Source organism: Pelodiscus sinensis, chromosome 27 (genome assembly GCF_052426305.1).
Source record: "Pelodiscus sinensis isolate ZL-2025 chromosome 27, ASM5242630v1, whole genome shotgun sequence".
In the NCBI taxonomy this organism is placed as follows: Eukaryota; Metazoa; Chordata; order Testudines; family Trionychidae; genus Pelodiscus; species Pelodiscus sinensis.
Window position 1 is genome coordinate 9195229 of NC_143078.1, and position 15552 is coordinate 9210780.

The 15552-nt window shown below is 44.0% G+C and overlaps 1 protein-coding gene across 13 annotated transcripts in view; it reads right to left on the reverse strand.

The window, feature by feature from the left end:
- Positions 1-2466: 2466 nt before the first annotated feature.
- The window catches only part of ZC3H11A (zinc finger CCCH-type containing 11A), a 31318-nt gene continuing 18232 nt past the window's right edge, over positions 2467-15552 (reverse strand). For 10 of the 13 annotated variants that reach the window (XM_075910384.2, XM_075910383.2, XM_075910381.2 and 7 more), the window contains 10 exons: positions 15413-15475; positions 13661-13753; positions 13401-13466; positions 9718-10218; positions 8172-8248; positions 7252-7561; positions 6991-7143; positions 6252-6421; positions 5721-5788; positions 2467-4656 (listed from right to left, as the gene is read on the reverse strand). In XM_075910384.2, coding sequence (XP_075766499.2) covers positions 4398-4656; positions 5721-5788; positions 6252-6421; positions 6991-7143; positions 7252-7561; positions 8172-8248; positions 9718-10218; positions 13401-13466; positions 13661-13753; positions 15413-15475 — 1760 coding nt within the window. In that variant the 3' untranslated portion in view covers positions 2467-4397. The remainder of the gene's footprint in view (positions 4657-5720; positions 5789-6251; positions 6422-6990; positions 7144-7251; positions 7562-8171; positions 8249-9717; positions 10219-13400; positions 13467-13660; positions 13754-15412; positions 15476-15552) is intronic. The other 3 variants (XM_025189685.3, XM_014578575.4, XM_006133096.5) reach the window with 3 other exon arrangements.

Genomic DNA, 15552 nt, shown 5'->3' on the forward strand with positions numbered 1-15552 from the left:
GTGAAGAGGTGAGATGTTTTGACTTCCAGCTTCAAAGGAATTTGTTCTGTCTTTGGGCTACACATTGCCTAGACTTCAATGGAGCTAGCTGAGACAACGCATTTCTTAGTTATTCTGACACAAAGTGAAACCTGTGCTAAAGACCCCATGTCTAGTGAGAGAAAGTGCTGCTGTCTGAAGTAAATTCAAAGTTTCTCCAAATTTCTTCAGTTTGCCTCTACCAGGCAGTGGGGCTTTGACTGATTGGTCCCTTATATTTTTGAAGGATGACTAAATATTACCCAGATCTTCTTAGGTAATATCAACAGATTGCTTTGGGCCCAATCCTAGCTTAAAATTAAATTGGATCAGGCGCTTTGTAAGCAGGTTGGGAAGTGGTCTCATTTGGCAATTATTATTAGCTATTATTTACGTAATATAGGCATTGCCATCATGGTATTGGCATAGACATTTCTCAGTAGCTTTACATATAAAATAGCCTAGCCCCATTGATATAATGGGCAATGTACCTTTCAAGCAGAGGTAATGAGGATTCATGACATAGTCTTCCCCACCCTGTAATTGTCATGGTTCGGTATTGTCATTCTGGCTTGTGGAAATGGAGGACACTTCATAATTTTGCAGTAACTTCAAAAAATGCGGTTGCAGTCCATTTCATTAGGGATGTAAAGTCCCATTCATCAGTTAACCGGTTAATGTTAGGTCACAGTGGGGCTGCCGCTGGTTCCCAGCCCCTTCTGGAGCAGCCCTTGTCTATAGCAAGCTGGACTCCCCATGGAGAGAGGTGCAGTCCATGCCTGTGGGGCCCCCGAGTTCTCCAGAGACAATGGCTGATTTGGATGAGCGTAACCCCTATCTGGAGCAGCCCCCTTCCTAGCTCCAGCCCCCTCTGATTACCAGTTAATTGGAGCCAGTAGGCAACATCCATTAAGAGGACTATGGAAATTGTCCCATGAAATTGTGGGATAGTTCTGGACGATTCCCAGGTTCTGAGTCAAATGGGGCTGCATCTACACTGCAAAGTAATAGGTCTTATTGGATCTCATCTTGAATCGAGGTTAGACCCCTAGCACTGCACTATCATGGGACCCTAGGTCTATGCAATTGCAGTATAGTTGCATGGGAGACTTCTATGGGGCCCAAATAGATCCCTCTAGGTAGAGAATGGTGGGAGGAGTGCTTTAGAGGGGTCACATGACACCCTTTACTTCCAGTGATATATTCATCTTGACCCTGGAAATACTATCCCAGGGGTGGGATTTCCTGTGGCAGGTAGGTAGGGCCTAAGGGGTCAGGGGCCCCGCTAATGGTTTCAGGGGGTGTGGCCAAGGTGTCCCTATTTTTGATTCAGAAAATATGGTCACTGTTAAATTCCACTCACTTCACCCTACATCCTCTCCCGGACAACCGTGCAATGGATAACATGGATGTTCAGATCAAGATGAACATTTGCATGGTAGGCACAAAAAGGATGCCTGCCTTGCTATCCTTTTGTTCCTCTCCTTTAAAGTAGATTTGTCCCCAGTTCTAGGAGGCCATACATATATGTCATTACTGCAGTTTGTCAAGTGTATGCTGGAATAATACAACCACTCTCACTCTCAGAAGACTGTGATGAAGTTGAGGAAAGCAAGCACATTAAGAATTTTCCAGTGGCTTCACCCCCTCCATTTGTAGGGCTTTGTGCTCTGCCCAGCTCTGGCATGCACTGTTGTTTGGGCAAGTCACTTTACCTTTCTGTGTCTCAGTTTCCTCTTCTGTGAGATGGCAATTATATTCTTCCAGTTTTGTGAAGCGCTTGGAGACTGAAGGATGAAAAAAAACACACTCAAGTATTGCGATTCCACACACACAGTGTCCCACTGCCTGCCTTCCATTGTTTGCAAGCTCATCCTGATTCCTCTCTGCATTCTGTGGAAACCATTTTCAGATTTAGCTAGAAGCCATCTTGTATAACAGAAACCATTTCAGCTTCTTGCTTCTGCATGTACGCCAGTGAGTGAACTTTCTGTTACCCCATGATAGAGGCCTGCAAGATGAGCTATTGGAATGTGTTAATTGAGCTGGTTGAGAAGGGAGACCCACTCCCTAGTACCTGCCCACTGTCTTGCTGATAACGGTTTTGCTTTTCTAAGTTTAATTAATGATTTCTATAATTGGATGCCCTGACGTCAGACTTGTTTGGTTAATGGTATAAAGATACTAGGATTGATTGTATTAGCAGCCTTACTGGGCCCAGCTCTGCTGGGACCACGTTTGGCTCACTTTGTGCCTTATTGATCAATAAAGCTTTTGTTAGCTGCCTAATCACAGAGAAGCTTGTTTTGCTTCAACAATTCCCTACTACTGGGACATACCAATTCCTCTACTACTAACAATTATTGGCTACAGAAATCAAAAGACCCTTTTGTTTGCGCCTCCTACCCACCTCCGCATCTTACCCAGATAGGCACAGAACATCTGAAATAAGACTTTCTACATCAGCTTTATTTAAAATCAGGAGTAATGTTTTTCATGAACAGCTAAACTCACAGTGAACATGTATGATTCAGATTACATGTAATATAATGCCTTAAATACAAACTAAATAGAAAATGAAAGAATAAAATATTTACAGAAGTGAAGGCATACATAAAATTCTGCCTTTATAGAAAGGACTTCTCACCCAGAGAAGGAAGTGAAGAAAGATGACAACAAAACAGAATATTCTGTTGAACACTGAGAAATAACAAGCAGCAAGGAAAAGCTTTTGAGAACACAATCTCTCATACATGGCTCTCTCTGAAAGTCTCTTCCATTTGAGTACAAGCAACCAGAGCAAACAGAAGTCTCTTTATGATAAATCCTTCAGCAGGATGGAAGGTTGTTGCTTTCCAGCTTCTTTGGGATGAAGTTTCCTCCTAGGTGTCCTTCCTAGAACTATAACAGCCATTTCTTCAGGAGTGGGCTTTTTAATTTAAAAACTAGTTTTGGTTCAAATCTTCCCTAGAAGGACTAAGACATCACAGTGGATTATCAAATCATATATGTGTTTTCTTTCAAAGAAAAATATTTACAATACAATTAATTTTTTTTAAGCCTGCCAGCAGCAAAAACCTTGCCACACCTATTTCTTCACAGCTCAAAGTCGGAAGGAACTGGTGTGTTGAAAGTTTAAGAAAATGTAAAAAGAAAATTCATGGTCAAAATGAACATAGGTGATGGGGTACACAATACACCCCAATCTCAAATGTTCACTACTGGGTCACAGCAAGATTCCATATACACAGTTCAGGCAAAAGGACTGCCAAGCACAGAAAACTAGTTTTCCTAACTCCCAATTGCAGGTGTCTACTTCCTAAACGATTAATTCAGGCCCAAAGAATGGGGTAGGATGGAGAAATGAAGTAATAAGAGAGAGAAAGGTATTCACAGGACAGGAGAGGGGCACAGAATTTGCTCTGACAGTGCAACACTTTACTAAGACTTGCCTGACTTGACACATGCTTCCTATTGGCCAAATTCCAGCACCATGCTACATCAGACAAGCCTATATAACAAACTGGGATTCAAAGAAAGCTGAAAATAAGTGTTTTCCCCATCAGTTCCAGCAACTACTTGCTTCCGGGTAGAAGAAAAATCAGAAGTAGGAAGAGATTCTTGGAAACAGAGGCACTTTTAAGACCCATTTTCAATGTATTGTTTTGTAGCAGACTACACAATGGGTTACACAACTTGTCCCAGGATCTTAATCAACAAAAGTATCCCTCCTCCCAATTTAATACAGTATGATTCATAGAGAGAGGCAGTCTTCATATATTATATAGCTGCTGCTTACCATACTGATATTGTATCATCCCTGATAATTAAAAGGAAGTAAGACTGAATGGGCTAATCTGATCCTGCACCTTTGGCAGTATTTTTGGCCCACATTACTGTAATAATTATCTTTCTCTCCCCACTTTTTCATTAATTTTCTCTGAAATATTAAAAGAAGGTAAGGACAAATGCAACTCAAGAACTGACATAGTAATTTCAGGCCATTCAAGAAAACAAAGCAAAAGAAAGCTCTGAAATACAATGAACTTTTTTTTTTTAAAGCTTTCATAGCCTTGAATCAATGGAAGAAATTTACAATCCCAGACTTTATAGATAGACTCCCAAGATCTTTCTGGTCTGAAACTTTGAAGTGTTGAATTCCTCACGTATTCAAGATAGGTGTCTATTGTTACAGAATGGACGCACGGGTTCTTAACTCTGACCAGCAGGGAAATTAATGACAACTGAGTGCAGATATTCCCGATTTCTACTAGTTCAAGACTTGAGGCAAAATCTCATATAGAAGAAAAAGGTTTATCTTGGGTATCCAACAAAATAAGAGTTTTAATTTTTTTTTGTTTTGTTTTAAAAGATTTGGTTCAACTGTCAATCATTTCAGAGAGTTCAAGCAGGAGGTCATCTTCATCCTTCCCTGCATCCAGATCAATCTCTGCTTCCAGTTTGCCTCCAGAGATTTCCCAAATCAGCTTCTCAAAGTCATCTTCTACGGACAAAGGTGCTTTCCCAGCTGCGGTGGAGCTTAGCCTGCGGGTCTTGATTGCTGCCTGCGAAGAAGTTGGGCTTGACATCTCTGACTGAGCCACAGAGGCTGCCTGGCTTCCTATGTGCAACTCAGGGCTTGGGAGAAGAGAGAGAGCAATTAGACATTTCTTAAATGAAAATATTTATTTTGCCCAACACCCTACCTGCAGTGTTACCCCACACTTCCAATCCTTGGAATTGCAGTGTAATTAAGGAGTGGTTATTTCCAAGTCAAAACATGTGACTGGATAAGAACTGTTTGTTAAAACAGACATCGACTATTTACATCACATCTGGATGTATTTGCTCTTCAAAGTACAAAGCTGACAGCAATCGATTCTAGTCAAACCTGATTCACAGAGCCTTTTACCAAGACATGCATTTGGTCACAGAGAATGCCAGCTATTACTTAGTATTTGACAAGGAACCAGGAGAAAAGCCTTCCCCCCTCTTCATCCCACTCCAATGCCACCCTCGCTTCTTTCAGCACCTCACAGGAATCCAGAAGGATGCTACTGAAAGCTATGCCAATTCATAGACACGAAAAAAAATCAACTCAAATGTTTTAAAACAGTGGCCACCAATCAGTATATTGGGATCTACTGGTAGATTCTGGAGCCTCTGACAGGTGATCCTGACTGGTTTAGCTGGGAGAATATCAAGTGCTGGCACTTAAGCTACCTCTCCCCTCCACTGCCATGCTGCTCCTGCCCTCTGCCTTGGAGCTGCCTCCCCAGGAGCCTCCTGCTTGCTGTGCAGGGTGGAGAAGGCAGAAGAGGGTAGGGGTCACTGATGTTAGGTTATCCCTTTCCCTCCATTTCTGTAACCCATCTCCACAGAATGAGCAGGACAGGGGCTTGGAGAAAGGGCGAGGTGGTGCAGGGCCTTGAATATAGGATGGGAGGAGGGTATTTGAGTGAGAGAGCCTGGATTGACTTAAAGTGATCTTGTACTTAAAGCTGGAGACCACAAATGAGAGCTGCTCAAGAGTTAGAAAATTAAAACAGTGTCTGCTGCAGAGTTTAACAGGTATCCTAAGACACGGATAATCTCAAATTCATCTTCCCAAATGTCAGGCACACGCTGCACGGAAGTTTCAAACAAACCCCAGTGGCAAAAAAATCTTTCTAACAGGAACAGGAGCAAGTTGTAGACATTACCCATCTCTGGTTTTTGCTCTCTCAGGTACAGTGACTGGACTATCCTCTGGCAGGACTAGAACAGTAGCCTGAGGGAAAAAAAAAGGTAAAGGTTAAGGGATGCAATTAAAATATTTCTCAGATTTATTTTCCTCCAGCGGAAGGCCTGCCCCATCCTTGCCTTATCATCCCCGAGCCCCATGCCAAAACAAATCTGGGCATCACAAAACTCCATGCCTGCCCAAGGCTTGAAGTCGTCAGCATTAGCTGACTGGCCGAGTGCACGCAAGTGCTTGAATATTCTTGCCTTGTTCTCCAGTGAGAAGGCATTTAACCAAGAACATTATAATAAGCGCTGTGACCCATCTAATAAAAGATGGAAGATGCAGCGGAAGTACCCCATGATATGGTAAGGGACTCGCATCAGGGCAGAACTTCATTAGAGAGACCCGGCATCCCTCTATCTATCTTGTATCGTTTCTGAGGGTAGGGCGAAACACTTCTGTTCAGGTTTCACCAGAGACTGTCCAGCTTGTAAGCCAGTTTCCTTACCACAGCGGCTTTTTTAGTGGGGAGCTCCTTCGAGTCACTGCTGGTGGTGCTCAGTGGTTTCACAGCTGCAATGGCAGAAGGGTGACTTTCGGCCACCTTACGTTTCAATGCTTGCTTTGCAGGGGAGATGGTTTTCCCACCCGATGGCTTCACATTCACCTTGGGTTTGGCTGGAATGTAAAAGGAAAGTAACAGAGGCTAATTGGAATGGTCCAGTTTCCTTGATCCTCTGTAAAGCCAGCAAGGCATAGTACCTCCTAACCCCTGATTGACCCTTTGGTAGGTAGTTCAAATACATAGTCAGCAATCTATAAAAATGCTAATACATTTACATTTGCACAGAGTCTCATCTTACCAGTTCTAACATAGTTCAGACATTCCTGCACCTCCCCTAACACAGCCATGTTTGGGATGGAACACAGCAGCACTGCCCATCAGTCAGAAATAAACCAATCAGAAGTGAAAGGGAGAATACAAAGAAAATCCAGACAGTGTCAAGATTCTAAGCCACATCATCACGTTTCATGTCAGTGTTCATGAATGAAAGTCATATACTAGTTAGTTTTTTTGGTTTCTTTTACGTTTGGGAGTTTTAGAGCGCTCAGAAAAGAAAGGGTTAACAATGCCTAAAGCTAGTCAGAAACTGAACAGGCAAATGCTGTGTATGCTTCCCGTCCCACCCACATCAAGGGTCTGCACAACTTGTTACACTACTGTGCTAATGCATCTAAATCCAGACCTGCAATAACTCCTTCACTACTCCATTCTTGTTCTGAATCAAGGCTGTCCATTTTGCCAACTGAATAAACTATGCGTCTTCTCTGCTGCACTTGTTGTGATGGCAAAAGTCTAATTGTGCCTACACTGCACAATGGGTACTGGCCATCTTTCCCTGAAAACATTGAGCAAAAACAACAGTGATTTTGCGAACTGATTAAATGATCCGGCTCCTAAGGTTAAATTCCTGCTACAGAGAACACCAGACCAAAACGACATTCACCTTTAGCCTTTCGCTCCAGAGACTGAGCTCCACGAGTCACTGGTAGTACTGACTCCTCTGGTTTTGGACTTTCCATCACTGCTTCCTCTGACTTCACAGTCAGTCTCTTTGTAAGCCGACGAGTTGCCCCGGGAGTCATTGTGCATTCAGGATTCCCAGCCACCGGGCTCTTCTCTTCCAATGTTTCTTCCCCAGGGGATGGCACAGCAGGCATCTCCTTCTGACGTGGTTTCAGCTGCCGTTTCTCCCTCAGTATCTCTTCAGAACTCTTCATTTGAGCTGTGGAGTTGCTTGCATTCTCTTCTGAAGACTAGAGGGAAAAGAGAGGAACAAGATGGAACAAATCTAGGGAGAATTCATAACAAAAACCTAATCAGCAATTCCTCTGGAGAGGACACTGAACTCAGCACCACCCTAATATCTGTCAGCTGCATATCAGCAACCTACCTCAAGATTCACAGACACACTCACCCGTACTACAGAAGTGTAGCCCACAGAGGTTACAAGTCCCAAAATGGCTAGTCCCTTGGTCAAAGCAAAAGACCCTAGCTGCAATCTATTCCATTTTTAGTAGGAGTCCAAGGGAAACAGAAGCTGCCAATGCTGCCCTCAATAGACAGCAGATTGATTACCTCTGACTACAAAGTCCTGGCTATTAAAAACTTGCTCCCAGGGCTTCTTATTCATTACAAAGTGTAAACAATGAGTCATTCAAAGCTATTTCATTACTGCAATGTTGTCTTGAAATGTTAATACAGAAGACAGCACTTTGGATTACTCTCAGCTCATTAGATTCAGAAACGTACAGATGTCCCCACCGCATTGGAGATATGCGCCAAGTCATGCTTGTAAACAGAATGTGAATATCACTCAAAGCACCTTCAGACCCATGGTGTTTCCTATATTCTCCAGAGACTCACCTCTGCAGCCTTGTCTGCGGGACCAGTTCTGGGGGGCGGAACACTCGAGTCCAACTTCTTTTCTTCCTTGCCAGGTGCTTTAAAACATGCCAAACCCACATTGTTAATTCTAAGTGTCAAGTTGGTTCCAACACCACACATGGCATCCTGAATAGCATTCCATACTACTGGATTCAAACCTTTTGGGGTAAATGCACCAGTTTAATAGACTAAGAATCTGGCTGCAGCTTATGCTCCACAATCTTCCATTGCTTCAGGTTGTACACACTGAAATCACAAGGTCTGAATTGCATTAAAACAAAATCGAGTCCTAGATAATTTAAGTTAGGCACTGAAAATGAGTGGACAATTTTGGCCTTAGGCTTTTGCTGTGCCTCAATTTCCCCACACTTTGTAAAAAAAAAAAAAAAAAAACCAAACCAAAACACAACAAATCCCTAGCTCACAGGGGTGTTGTGAAGATTCCTACATTAACGTTCGAGAACCATTGACTCCATTATTATTTCGAGAGGATCACAGAAACTCCCAGGAGGAAATGAATTTTGTAATCAGGACAGAGTTTGCGTCTGAAGCCACATATTTTATATTGCATTTTGTCCTCTACAAATTGAATAACTACGCATTCACTGAATAAGGCAGGAGCCCCATAAAAGATATAGCAAGTGATATGTAAATAAAGGCAATCTTGCATGTGTATAAAGTAGGGATGTTAAAATGCAGTTAATTGACTAGTCGATGGAATTTCCATTGACTACTCAACTAGTTGATAAGCACTTCTGCATTCCTCCTTTAAAATGTACACGAGCCTCCGCTGGGGCTCTTGTACATTTCAAAGAAGGAATGTGGAACTCCGCCTACAGCCCGGGGCCAGTCGGAAGTCCCGCTGACTCTCAGCTGCACACCTGCTTTGAAATGTACAAGAGTCCCCAGATGACTCCGGGTTCTGGGGAAATGCTGCGCGCGGAGCCCAGGATCAGCTGGGGACTCCCGGATTCACTGTGCGGTGCTACCCCTTTGAAACACCGCCTCCATGTATTTCAAAGGGGGCCGCCGTGGAGCCCGGGATCAGGTAGGGAGTCCTCAGCTGCCCCCTGGCTCTATAGCTGCCCCTCTGAAATGCCCGGAGGCAGCATTTTAAAGGGGCAGCCGCCACATAGCTGATCTGCCTTGGGGTTTCAAAGCAGCAGCGCCGCACTGCAGCACTGCCACTTTGAAGTACCTCTCCCCCTCCCCCTTTGCTGCCTCTCTCTCATATTGGCAGCAAGGGGGGAGCGGGGAAATCGACTAGTCGACAGACTATCGGATAAGCAAATGCTTATTGGATAGTTTAGTAGTCTTTAACATCCCTAGTATAAAGCAGACAGTAAAGTTGAATGAACAACCTTAATTGTGGCACTCTTAAAAGATTACTGAAGTTGCAAAGTCAAAAGTTAACAGTCTTCTAACTGTAATATATAGTGAAGTGAGAGAATTCGGCGTCAATTGAAAATACTAGCAAGGAACAGGAAGCCTGATGTACCCCAACGATGGCCAAAGCATGTGTTACCTGTCAGCTTGGTAATACGCAGTAATCTCCTCCCTGTGGGAGTAAGCTCAGGTGGTGCTGGTGTGTTTGGCGTGTTCTCTCCACCCTGCTGCATCCTCAGGGCTTTCTCCTGCTTGATCTCCTCCAGTGTTTTAATGCGCACCTCCCCTATTGACTTGGCTTTGCCTGTTGACTCCTCCAGCTGCCCTTTGCTGGCTACAGGTGGAGTTGCAGAAGCCTGCTTTTTGGGCTCACTCTCAGTCTTCGGCTTGGTAGGGCTCTCTTCCGCTTTTAGCTTCTCCTCCTCCAACTGCTTGTGTTTTTTCTCAGCCAGGACCTCAGAAAAGGTTTTGATTCGAACTGTTGCACAGGGTCTTACCCCTGGATTAGAATCTTCTGTTTTACAAGACTCTTCAGTCTTGGGTTTGGTTTGAGGTTCTTCCCGTCTCTGGCTGGCTTTCTCAAGACGGATTTCCTCTAGTGTTTTCACACGGATCTCGCCTGCTGGTTTTGCAGCTCTCTCTGTTGTCACAAAAAGAGAAAAAACCCAAAACATTTAAAGAGAAGACTGTGACCTGGCACATTAAAAAAAGAATTAAGTAGCTGTTTAGGGCCCCAAAAACACCTATGAATATCAGCACGTAAAACGAAACCAAGTCATAACCTAATCTTGTGAATGTCATTCAGAGTAGCTCGTACAGCAAACGGTAGGGCACACAATCTCTTTTCTGTAAACAACCTGTTACTGTTTTGATGACTGCAGCACAGATACAGACATCTCTCACGCACTTACATTTGCCCCATTCTATCACTACCTTGTGCTTCAACTAGGGTTCTTAAACATTTATTTTTGTAAACATGTAACCACTGAATTTTTTAGCGGTTACACGTTTCTGCACAGGGGACAGGTGGGAGTTGGTGCTTGCAGGGAGCCAGCTTTTAAGCTGGCTCCCCGTGAGCCTTGGCTCCCCCAGCCCACCTAAATTCCCTGTAAGCTGCGTGGCAGAGCAGCTGCGCCCAGAGGGTTAAGGCTGCCACGCAGAAAGCTTCCTGGCTGTGGAGGGGCACTCCCTCAGCAGCAGAAGCTCCCTGCTCCAGACAAGAAGCATGCTGGTAGGGAAGGGGACAGAAGGAGGAAGGAAGAGGAGAAGGAGTGAGTAAGGATGTGGCTGGGATGGGAAGAGGAGTTTTGAGCGTGCCATAAGTACCTGTCTGGGAGAGGAGAGGTTTGATTAGAGCTCTGATTACAGCAGCTGGGTTTGCCTGCAGCTTCCTGTGAGGAAACCCAGCATGCTCCTCTCACGTCCTGGTCTGGGAGAGAGGGAACAAACTGCATGGGGTAGGTAAAGGAAATGGGGGACGGTGATGGCATCTGTGCAGGGAGGTGGGGACAGAGAGGAGTTTGTTTGGAGTGTCTTAACTTGCCCCCATCTACAGTGCAGGCAGCAAGAGCCAGGCTACCTGTCTCAGCACAGCAGCCCTAGTTGGGCTGCAGATGTAGGACTCTCCTGGGTTGGGGCAGGCTACATGGAACAGTGCCAATATTTCAGGCGGGTTAAAAGCTTTTAGGCTGCTTTTGAATATTACAGCAAAAGGCCTAGCTCATGACATTTGCATGATTACATTTCAAACCAAGTTTACATAGGTGGTAATGGCTTAAGGTAAGAAAGGAAAGGTTTCTTAACAGAATTTTTGTTAGTGTTGCAGATATCTGCAAACTCTGACCTTAATCTTTTTAAAATCCTTTGTCACTAGTTAATACTTGGTAAATTGTTAAAACTGGAAGAACTTTACAATGGATCCTGTTTAATTTCTTTAGCCTTTTAATTGGAGTTGGATTCTGGACAAGTGCTTTGTGGGCTCCTACTCTTTAAGCTAGTGACACACACAAGGTAAAAGTTTCAGACCAGAACTTTTATCTGTTTTATAGATCTCTGTTTCATTTGCATAGCATGGATCCTAAACATTCCCAGAGAAAGTGTGCAAGCCTGAATGAATGCCTTTTGTTCTTCTTTCCAGTGTCAGTAAATATTGTATTCATATTTTCAAGGAGAGCATGACTATTTCTAGTTGACTCATAGATTTGTTTAGCATCTTAAAAGCGGTGCATATTTTTTAGGCTTTTACTTAATGGCCATGTATTTGATTTATTTAGATAGTTATTTGCAGTATGCCCCATTCTGGTGTGTTTACTAGCTTGAGCTGTTAGAAAGGACGAGGATACGTGTACTCTAAGGGTAGTGTTAGTTTTCTTTATTTAATTTCATATTAAACAAACATCTTAAGCATTACTCCTTGTTAATTATCCCTTGTTTTAATATATTCTCTTCCATACCTATGGACTGTTTAAAATATATATTTATACCACGGTTTTTTATTTGTACTGGGACACACTGCACATCCCCACACAACCTCAATATTGATCGTGCACATAAATTTCAACCTGCCCAAAAAATTTAACCCACCCAAGGATGGAAAATGTTAGAGGGAACCCTGTTGTTCACCATCCCCTGCTGCTCCCTCTGATATAGAGGCAGCAGCACGGGAAGCAGGCAGCTCTGTGGAAAGCGGTGTACACAGGGAGCCGGCTTGAAAGCCGGCAGCATCGTGGGGGAGACAGTTGGCTCTGCAGAAGCCAGTGCTGACACAGAGGCGGGGGGAGGGGGGAGGTCAGAAAGAGAGGGAGAGACAGCTTCGCAACTTAAGCCGGTGCCCCACAGGCACCGTCTCCTGCCTCGCCCTCACTTGATGCCTCTAATTCAGAGGCAGCAAGGGGCTGTATGTGCGTGTAACTGTTAGGATTAACTAATGAGCCCAGGGTTACTGGTTAATCACGTACACGGGTACACACTACCTTCTGTAACCTCGAATAGGGATGCTAAATATCGGTTAATTGAATAGTCGAGTAACCTCATGAATTCTTATCGGTTAGTCAACTATTCTATAGTGCCAGGGAATGTGGTCGGCAGCCAGTGCGTTCCAGCCTCACTCCCGAGGAGCCCCTTGCCACTCCGCAATGCTGCCTCTGTATCAGAGGCAGCAGCGTGGGGTGCCAGGCAGGAGCTGGTCCGCAAAGGGAGCAAGTTTAAAAACCAGCTCCCCTCATGGACCGGCTGCCTGTCTCCCTGTGGTGCTGCCTCTGATAAAGAGGCAGCAGTGCGAGGTGGAAGCAGTTCTTGTGTACGAGGGGGTCGGAGCTCCCGGATCTGGCGCAAGCTGAGACAGAGCTGGGCTGCCTGCCCGCTCAGCTCCTAATACATTTTAAATACAGAGTCACAGTGGGGGTAGGTCCTGAATATAGCATGAGCTAGGACTGAGCCAGGCTGCTGGCCAGCTTGCTAAAAAATTTACTAGCAAGGGAAGGAAGGAATGCATGTAGTCTATAGCATTAACCTATACATTCTGCTTATTGGTTAATCGACTACACTATTACGTCCCTTGCCTCAACTGGCATTTCCAATCCCATAACTTGATTTCCAATTTCTGTTTCACTTGTCTCCAAGCAGGTTTCAAACTCTTGTGGCTATAAACAGGTGACTGAAGATTGCTGAAGCGCAAGTGGAACCAAATTGGCTGTCACGAGCCGGAACTCTCATTATGGCAGATACTGGAGTTCTAATGGCTAAGAGCAGGATAACGTGGATTGCTGATAAATGGCAGATCCAAGAAAAAGGCAAACATCAGTTTTAACACACAGCTGTTACCTGTGTTGGTGCTAGCCTGCTCAGCTGGCAATCCTAGCCTCTCCTTAAGAGACTTGGGGGCCTGAACTGCAAGATCAAACACAAAGCAGTTAGGTGGGCTGCATTTAAGTCTCCTTTGCATCTCATATGGCTTCAAGGGAGACCACATCAGTGAAACTCAAGAGTGATCTTGAGAGGCTTCATCTAAGAAAGAACCAAAAGGGAACCACAAACTGAAGCCTGTATGTAACCAACCCAAAGATTTTTTTAAGCCGCAGTACCTCTCTTCGGTGCTTTGTCAGCCTTCTCCAGTGATTCAAGCTTCTTTCCCAGCCTTTCAGCAAGACTACGCTTCAACAGAGGGCCACTTTCATCTGTAAGACCAAACAGAGTGGTAAGTCAAAATCTAGGATCTGAATTCCTTCGCAATAGCTTGTACATGGGAGGATTTGAAGACAGGGGAGTCACCTAGAAGCTCTGCTCTCTTCACCTTGCAGAGTTTATTTTTTTCTGTGTTCATCTTCCAGCTACTAACATTTGATATTTCTACTTCTAAGTTGTATCTCCCATATAGCACAAGAGTTTTCAGAGTAGAAGCAGCATTTTGAAACCCATGTAGCAGGAGATAAGGATGTCAGGAGAGTAACAGGCTCTCTGAGAAACTCTCTTTATAAAGCACTTGTCAAATCAACACAGAATTTTACAACCTGAAAGACCCCAAAGCACTTCACCAACTATATTTCTAGAAATAACAAGCAGACCGATGGCACCTTAGAGACTAAAAAAATATACTGTATCATGAACTTTTGTGGGTAAAAACGTAAAGTTCATGGTATTATATATTTGTTAATCTCTAAGGTGTCACAGGACTGCTCGTTATTTTTAAAGTTAAAATATCACAGTTACTCCTCTGAGACTTACATTTCTAGAGTACTTGAAATGCAGACGTCTTTAAGGAGAAGGGCACCAGAACAATACAGCTGCACAAGTACAGCAGCAAATGTGATGTATCTGCTTTGGTGTTTGGGAGCACCAAATTTCTCTGGGAAAGCATAAAAAGCCACTAGTGCAGGAATTACCGAATAGATGACTTAATGGCATCTATAGATGACATTTAAGTTAAATAAGCAGAGTATGTAAGCAGCTGGAATCCTACTGTGAATCAACATGGACGTGAAAAAGCGGGTAATTGGGTAACTGTGTAACTTCCGAAAATTTCAGCAGTTACACAGATACATGCACCACAGCCGATTCCCTGGAAATTTTAAGCCAGCTAGCTGCCACCCCACGCTGCTTCCTCTGACACAGAGGCTTTTAAGCCGGCTCATGGCACATTCCAGCTCCCACCTCACTCCCAGGGAGCCAGCTGCCACCCCACGCTGCGGGCTCTCACTCAGAGAGGTCCCTGAGAGTAGGGCGGGGGTCTGCAAGTAACCGTGTAAGTGGTTATTCTGTTACATCCCTAATTCACATATATACCACTGCACAGAGTCAAAAAGTTATCCCTTTCTTGAGGGTTGCTCAGATAGGTATCTAACTATAAACCTTACCCTAAAAGATTTCTCCTCAAGTTTGGCTGTTACTAGGATTTCCCTGCAATTCCTCACCTCTCACAGTCCCTTGTTCCCCATCTTCCAAAAAAATACTCCATTCCCTTTCTACCCTGGTTAGAGTTAAAGACCCACCTATGAGCATCAGTCAGCAGCAATTACTCTCCAACCTTATGCAGGGCAGTAAAAACTGCCACCCTGTTATAACTAGCATTCAGGTAAGGAGAGAGTCTCATACGTGTCCATTTTTATCTTAAATTAAATTACTGTAGCTTTATTTTGATCCATAAAATGTATTTGGTTCTACAGCACATGCTCCATACCCAGAAATATATGGAATCGAACCACATTAGAAGAGCTGCATGGAGCCTTACAGCTGTATGGCAGACAGGTGTTGCAGATTAGAACTTAGATGTATTACCAGAGCTGTGCAAAGAAAGCTGACTCTAGCCAGCATTACTTCCCTAGCCTATGATTTCTTACCTATGGCGGGTTTCCGTTTTCCCAGTCTCTCCGAGAGACTCAATCGAATCAGAGGCTCCTCACCTGGAACAGTGAAACATAAGCATCTTTAAGTTGGAAAAAAAATCACTAGCCATATGTAGATACAAGACAAACTTGAC